The sequence below is a fragment of the Dermatophagoides farinae genome, chromosome 2 (assembly GCF_024713945.1).
Source record: "Dermatophagoides farinae isolate YC_2012a chromosome 2, ASM2471394v1, whole genome shotgun sequence".
Lineage (NCBI taxonomy): Eukaryota > Metazoa > Arthropoda > Arachnida > Sarcoptiformes > Pyroglyphidae > Dermatophagoides > Dermatophagoides farinae.
In genome coordinates, this window is record NC_134678.1 from 4,454,161 (window position 1) to 4,461,134 (window position 6,974).

Below are 6,974 nucleotides of genomic sequence, written 5' to 3' on the forward strand. Positions count from 1 at the left end.
ACAACACATAATTTTGACAAACACATTTTTTCAACCATCAAATTCGAGTCAAAATTTTCTCCAAAATTGAAATAATTTAAGAAAAGAAAGAATAAAATTGACAAAAAACTATTAATGAATTATTTATTGAATTTTGTGAATAAATTTGATAAGAATGGAATTTCTTAAATGGATATGATCACAATGTTGAATGAATGAAAATGCAAATCTTTTATACAGAATATTATATTATTATAAGCAATTTTTAAAATCAAGATTCAAATCATTATGAGATTGAGAAAAACAATCCAGGTTACGATATGCATATTTGTGATGATATAACGAAAGAAAAAATTAATTCAACAGTATATGCAAGGCTCAAATGTAAATGTTGACATTTTGCTCTTCATGGTTCTCATCGACATTGTGCTGATGATGGACATTTGTATAATGATCATCGGTTTGATCGATTTCTATCGGTGGAAATAATACTGGTCTCAATGATTCCGATTCATCAAGGTGTTGTTGATGTTCAGACTGAATCTCATCAACGTCTTTAGTTATTGATGGTTTTTTCACAGGGAGAGGTGGCGGTTCTTGTTTGATAACCGCTGCTGTTCCATTGTTTATTTTTATCATAGAGACATTTCGATTCATTTGATTGGTGTTATTAATCTGGCTCAATGAATTCTCCAAAATTTCGGTCATAGCCGGTATTGATGCAATCACTTGTTTTACCGCTATACTATTGGCACATTGATTACATCCAACGCATACGGCATCATGACAAATAATCGATTTTTGTTCCTCTTCTCGATTACCAGTTGTCATCATCACCATAGCTGTTTTACCATAATTGATATTCGTCGATAATGTAGGTTGTTCTATAGAAGATTGCGGTGAGCAAACAGTGTTTTGTCGAGATGTTGTACTTGTTAATGAAACCATGCGATGATTATTCGGTGTGGCAGGCTTCGATGTCCAATGTAATGGCTGTGCGCCCACACTTGCTGCATAGATTTCTTCTTTTGAGGTTAATTTGTCTTCTTGAGTATAATATGTAGCTCCATGTTTTCGATAAATGGCTATAACAACCAGTATTAGGGCTACTAAGCTGAGAATGATCAAGAATGCTAATATAAGGCCCACTTGTGGTTCGGATGCAGTGAGCCGTAATTGGACTTCTGGATTCGTACACCATTCTAGTTCATGATTTAAACCTGGTTCATGTAGATATCGGCCTTCCAATGATGATGGAATCGAACAACGAGCACAATGAATCAATCGATCAGGATCATCAGTTAATCTCGGGCAAACTTTCCAATATTCAGCCGGATCAGTATTCAGCCAATCAATGAATGGTAATATTTGGCAACGGTAACAAGAAAAAGGATTTCCATGTAGATATACTTGCGAAAGAAATCGCATATTTCGAAACATTAAAAATGTGCTTGGATCAATAAATGGTAGTTTATTGTTCGATACATCCAAAGTAGTTAACGCAATGGCCATTGGACTCAATAGACGACTATTCAGCTCGGTTAAACGATTGTTGGATATATTCAGAAACACTAACGATTCCAAAGAATCAAACGCAGATTCAGGCAGTGATTCATCTAGATTAATCTCGGTGGCAGATAAAAGTTTCAATCGCCGTAATGGCTGCAAAAGAGCAACAACGGAGGAAGGTGAATCAATTAAATATCGATTTCGATCTATGCATAGTTGTTCCAGAGAATTTGAAATCGGCTCCAGTAAACCAGCACTAAACGATGTTATTTTGTTATTGGAGATATCAAGTTTTTTAATTGCGTCTGCTTGACAGAACACACAATTCGTCAACGGGTTGATAAGATTTTTTGATAAATCCAAACTATTCAAATTGAGACCAGCGAATATTCGGTCTGGTAAAACAGTCAACGAATTACGATGAAGCAGGAGAACACGCAAATTCACGAGACCTTCAAATGAGGATCGATTCAAATGTTTCAGATGATTATCACTGAGATCCAAATATTCCAAATTTGTCAGTTCTAGATGTTAAGAAAAATGAATTAAATACCATTAATAACACAGATATAATAATTTATATATACCTCGGAATGTAAAACCATCAATTCTGACCAATTGACAACCATTCAAATTAAGAAGACGAAGATTAGGCAAGCCTCGAAGCTCATCCGACCGAATTTCAGACAGCGGATTCTCACTTAAATCGAGCTCTTCCAATGAATTTAACGAATGAAATATCAATGGTACTAGCTGATTAAGTTTATTTCTTGCTAATGACAATTTGATTAAACTTGATAATTTACCAAATGGAGCCGAGGGCAAGCCAGTGGATAGATTGTTATCGCTCAAGTCTAAAATTTCCAGTGAATCAAGACAGTAGAAATTACCTTGCACAACAGCATTAATATTATTATGGCTTAGATCAATAATTTTGATTGAAGATTGGCAAGGATTACAATGAAAAGGGCAAAATGTCATTTCACCGATTGCCGGCAATTTACTTCTGATTATTCGAATCTCTTCTAAATTGGTCATATTGGTAAATATACGGCCCAGAGTTAACGAATTGTATCGATTCTGTTTTGGTGTTATGTTGATCACCTGTTAATCAAGAAAAATTGATATTCAACTTTTGTTTGCATCAATAATAAACTCGGTATACCTGTGTCTCTTGATCCATTTTATCGATTGGTATGTTTTGCATTGATGCTGCACAGGTGACCGTTTTACGTTTTTGATCATCAACATCACAGACACATGGTGGCGATGGACAACGTTTGGGTAATAATGGTGAAAAAAATGGCGATACAGTATGTCTATCGGCGAATACCATTAATCGATTCTGGCTGCCACTACCAAAAGCAAAGATCATAACCAGGAGCAAGTTGATGATTACCGACATCATTGTCCTACATATGAAGGAAAAGAAAAAAAACTGGATCAATTTAGATTGATGATACAAAAGAAAAAATAACAAATATTCTTTGTTCATATTATTTATTAGATAATCAAAAAAAAAAACTAAGCCACCAAATACCATTTTTCCAATGTAATAAAATAGATCAGAATCATCAAAAAAGGTGTGGTTCGATCCAAGCCGAAAAAAAATCTTATCAAATCATTAATTCTATTGCCTGTGTATTGTGAACAAAATTGTATCTAATCAAAAAAAAAAAAAAAAAAAGTGCGTGTATTCATATGATCGACGAACAAAATTGTAGTTCAAATTCTTTTTATCCTCATTCATTCATTGGCCTCATTTTTTCATATTCATGTTCTGATTAAATTTATTTTTTTCCAGACATAATCACAACTTGATCCTATGAAAAGGAATCGATGTTTTTTACTTTTAAACACGCGGGGGATAGCGAGATAAACAATTACAATATTAATCATTAATAATATATGGAACATATTCTCATCACATTTTTTTTCATTGAAAAATAGAGTCAAGTATGTACTTGATGGATATTTTTTTCCGAGAAAAACTTAAAAATTGAAATCGATATTTTTTTTTTTTTTTTGGTTTTTAAGTATTGATTTAAGACTACATTGTGATCAAATTGTGTAGCTCGTGATCGCATTATATCGTATATTGTTGTATTACAGGAAAAATGGCAAAAATAATGATGTTATTTGCAATCTTTTTGGTCTTGTTTTCCGGTATAATTATAAACCTAATATTCATTCCAATCATAAATAATATTTTTTTCCATATCAATAGGAACAATGGCTGAATCATTATTCATTTATGATGATTATTCATGTGGTTCGTATGGACATGATGTCAATGAATTAATCGAACAATTTCAACTATTTAAAAAGAATGAACACAATCAAAATGAATCAATTGAAATTATTGGCCATTTTCTTAAAAAAATAAGAGAATATCGTGTCGAGGCGATTAAAGTGATGCTTGAAACCGATCGAAAATTATTGACACTCAATAATTCACAGATAATATTGAATATACAATATCAGAAAAAAAAGATTCGATGTGAAAACTTGAAACATTTATCCGAATTATTGACCATGCACTTATTGGCTTATAAACAAGGAATGTTTGATTTTGCCGAAGAAATCGACCCGGATGTTAATTTTGATCGTCAATTTAAGAATTTTTTAGACAGATCATCTGAAGTAATGAATATTAATGAATTTAGCGATATAGAAAAGAAATGGTCAAATAGTTCAGCGAAAAAACTATTGAAGAATGACATTGATGGCTTGATAACAGCGTTAGATGATTTGAGAGAAGATTTTTTGAAAAACATCATATTGCCAGAATTCGATGCTCAATCACGTTATGATTTGTATTTTTCTATTCAAGATCAAATTAATATCCGTTCAACATTAAAATTGTTTGGTACGATAAAAATGTTTATGAAAGAATTGTTGGATGATTTGAATCAACCAGATTTTGAAATTTGATATTAATAAACTGTATACGGTATTTTTTTTCATTATAAATAAATGGTATGTTTGTTTCTGGTTATTGATTATTGAGTGACTTGAACAAATAAATCTTGGATTACCAAACAATCATAATGATTAAGGCATTTCAATGTTCAAAGTTCAATACTACACTATTTATTTATTGATTTGTTATCGATCTGATGTAGTTAGAATTGAATTATGTCGAATGAATGAATGATTTTTAATGACAAGTCAAGTAGTGGTGTTTGAACAACAAGACAAATAACTTATCTATAAAGGAATTCGAATTGAGTAACATTGGAAACTTTTATCATGAATCTCTAATGTTCTTCTTTGATAAATAAAACAGGATTTGTAGTCTAAGTGTAATGAGATTTTAAATTTCATGACAAAGTTTTTTTTTGATTGAAATCAACTTGTGGATAAAATGGATCAACTTTTTTTTATTGTCATCATCATCTTCATAAGTTACTGGCATCAGAAAAGGGGAAAAAAATATCATTTGACAAAAAATATGTCATAACCGATCACGATGATGACATTTTTATGAAGTTTTTTTTCAACAGTATCAGTGTCAAGTATCCAATCCAATTCATTATCGAAAAAAAACTGGTTAACTGTGTAAATGAGAATACTTTTTCCTTTGTTGAAAAATAAGAATCTACTGCAAATATATGTAGTTTGGTTGATGTTCATTGTTATTGTCTCGTAGTATTTTTTTTTCATTATTATATCTAGATTTAACAAGGCGATAACATCAAAATCATCATAATAATTGTGTTCAAGCTAAAAATAAGCCACAACACAACCAATGGCTACAAATCGGCCAAGAAAAAAATTCATTCGATTTTCATACACATATACACACACACACACACACACGCACATGGGACATGTGTATGATTCATTATATTTTTAGAATAGAAAAAACCAGCAATGAATCCAAATATTAGTAAAAATGGGCATTTAAAAAAAATTTTGCCCTTCATAAGAAAATTCTCAACGAATCAATGAGACAAATTCTCAAATTCTCGGAATATAATACATACCTGGATTTTTTATTTTTTTTTCTAATGATTAAATTAATAAATTAATTATTCAATGAGAAGTGAATGATGTCGATGAGAAATTGTTCTTTAAATAAATGATGATGAATGAATGAAACTTCGCATTATTGATGATTGAATAATAATTTTCATTTGATTGAATAATACAATTTGATGGATGAATCAACGGATCCAGAATTATTTCATTTGGTTGAAACACTGTTGTTGTTCGTGTAATATACGTTTGTAACCTGAATGTCAATGATGATGATGATGATGATGAAGATTCGTTTTCACTATTTCTGTTGTTAAAGAAATGACTAACCACAAAGAGAGTTTTCACTCATATGAGAAAACCATTTCTCCCGCGCGCATAACTAAATAATTTTCATTTTTTTTTCTTGGTTCATGACATGACGGGTGTCAATACACACATACACGCATACACGCATTAGATGGCATAATATGAAAATTTTGAAATCGTGCAACAGCCATATGTGGATCCATGTGTCTGTCTGTTGTAGATTCGAGTACCACTACGATCGATCACTGTATATTTCAGAATATATGTAACATACATACATGAGAGTCAAGTATATTCGGTAAGTTTTATTTGTAACCCACCATCATCATATATTTTTGGTTCTATTTGTCGGTGTTTGTGTGTGTGTGTGTGGCAGCTGTTCCGAAACCAACAAACATCAAATGGTCAAAAAAAAACAACGATGAACCAAAGAAAAAAAGAACGTCTTGATTGTCGTGGTTTGATCGGATTTTTCATTCTGTTTGTTGTCGTGGTTGTTGTTGATGATGATGACAACATATTGTAGGCGTTTTTTTTTCATTGGCCATTGATGGACATGACTTGATTCAATTTGATTAATTAATTGTTAACATGGATATATTTCTGGGTGTTGTTTTATATAATACGTAATCTAACAAGAAAAAAAAATGATTTTATCGAAAAGTGTGTGAAAACCATATTTTCTAAATCTAGCCATCAATAAAAGCGGATTATCAATATAAATAATTGGTTACCCATTTTTGTTCGATTTTTGTAGAATCGTTTGGAAATTGTCCTTAGTAATCACCCGCTTGAGGATTATTGCCAACCACAGCTCACACACAAAATGGTACAAACGGGCCAGATCTGTCCTCATTTTATTTGCATCGGAAGAAAATTTAATTCATTCATTCAAAATTTTCTACAATACATGCACATATAATCACACTTCAAAGAATGAATACAATAGATTTTTTGATTATAAACTCAACAATTATTTTGGTCACATTTGTATTGTTCCATACATGAGGACCCTGTATAGCTAGGACTCGAATCTTCAATTCATTGTTGTCATATCCGGACTTTAGCACCCTACACCCCAAAATTACAAACACACACACACACACTGATATATGAACCCAGTCATGTGTTTGCGGACAAAAAAAGGCCACTCTATTGAATCTATTTTATTTCGTCTATAGTACCATAAAAAGTCA

The 6,974-nt window shown here is 31.6% G+C and overlaps 2 protein-coding genes across 3 annotated transcripts; one reads left to right on the top strand and one right to left on the bottom strand.

The window, feature by feature from the left end:
- Positions 1-97: 97 nt before the first annotated feature.
- On the bottom strand, positions 98-5,821 carry LOC124499315 (uncharacterized). Of its 2 annotated transcripts, none has more exons than XM_047063206.2 (4): positions 5,478-5,821; positions 2,654-2,900; positions 2,076-2,592; positions 98-2,012 (listed from the first exon to the last, which is right to left on the bottom strand). In XM_047063206.2, exons 2-4 carry the CDS (start codon positions 2,894-2,896, stop codon positions 358-360), a joined length of 2,415 nt encoding a protein of 804 aa, XP_046919162.2. In that variant the 5' UTR covers positions 2,897-2,900; positions 5,478-5,821; the 3' UTR covers positions 98-357. The 2 variants fall into 2 exon arrangements, with proteins under 2 accessions (XP_046919162.2, XP_046919161.2); XM_047063205.2 differs by lacking the exon at positions 5,478-5,821 and adding an exon at positions 3,029-3,280.
- Positions 3,507-4,482, top strand: LOC124499317 (uncharacterized). Its single transcript, XM_047063208.2, has 2 exons — positions 3,507-3,654; positions 3,716-4,482. The coding sequence occupies exons 1-2, from the start codon at positions 3,606-3,608 to the stop codon at positions 4,420-4,422; spliced, it is 756 nt and encodes a 251-aa protein (XP_046919164.2). The 5' UTR covers positions 3,507-3,605; the 3' UTR covers positions 4,423-4,482.
- Positions 5,822-6,974: the final 1,153 nt, after the last annotated feature.

Coding starts and splice junctions, on each gene's coding strand:
- LOC124499315 (XM_047063205.2), bottom strand. CDS start 3,063: ATGATTCTGATCTATTTTATTACATTGGAAAAATG. Junction 2,593..2,653: donor AAATGGATCAAGAGACACAG/GTATACCGAGTT, acceptor CTTGATTAACAG/GTGATCAACATAACACCAAA. Junction 2,013..2,075: donor TGATGGTTTTACATTCCGAG/GTATATATAAAT, acceptor CTTAACATCTAG/AACTGACAAATTTGGAATAT.
- LOC124499317 (XM_047063208.2), top strand. CDS start 3,606: ATGGCAAAAATAATGATGTTATTTGCAATCTTTTTGGTCTTGTTTTCC. Junction 3,655..3,715: donor CTTTTTGGTCTTGTTTTCCG/GTATAATTATAA, acceptor CCATATCAATAG/GAACAATGGCTGAATCATTA.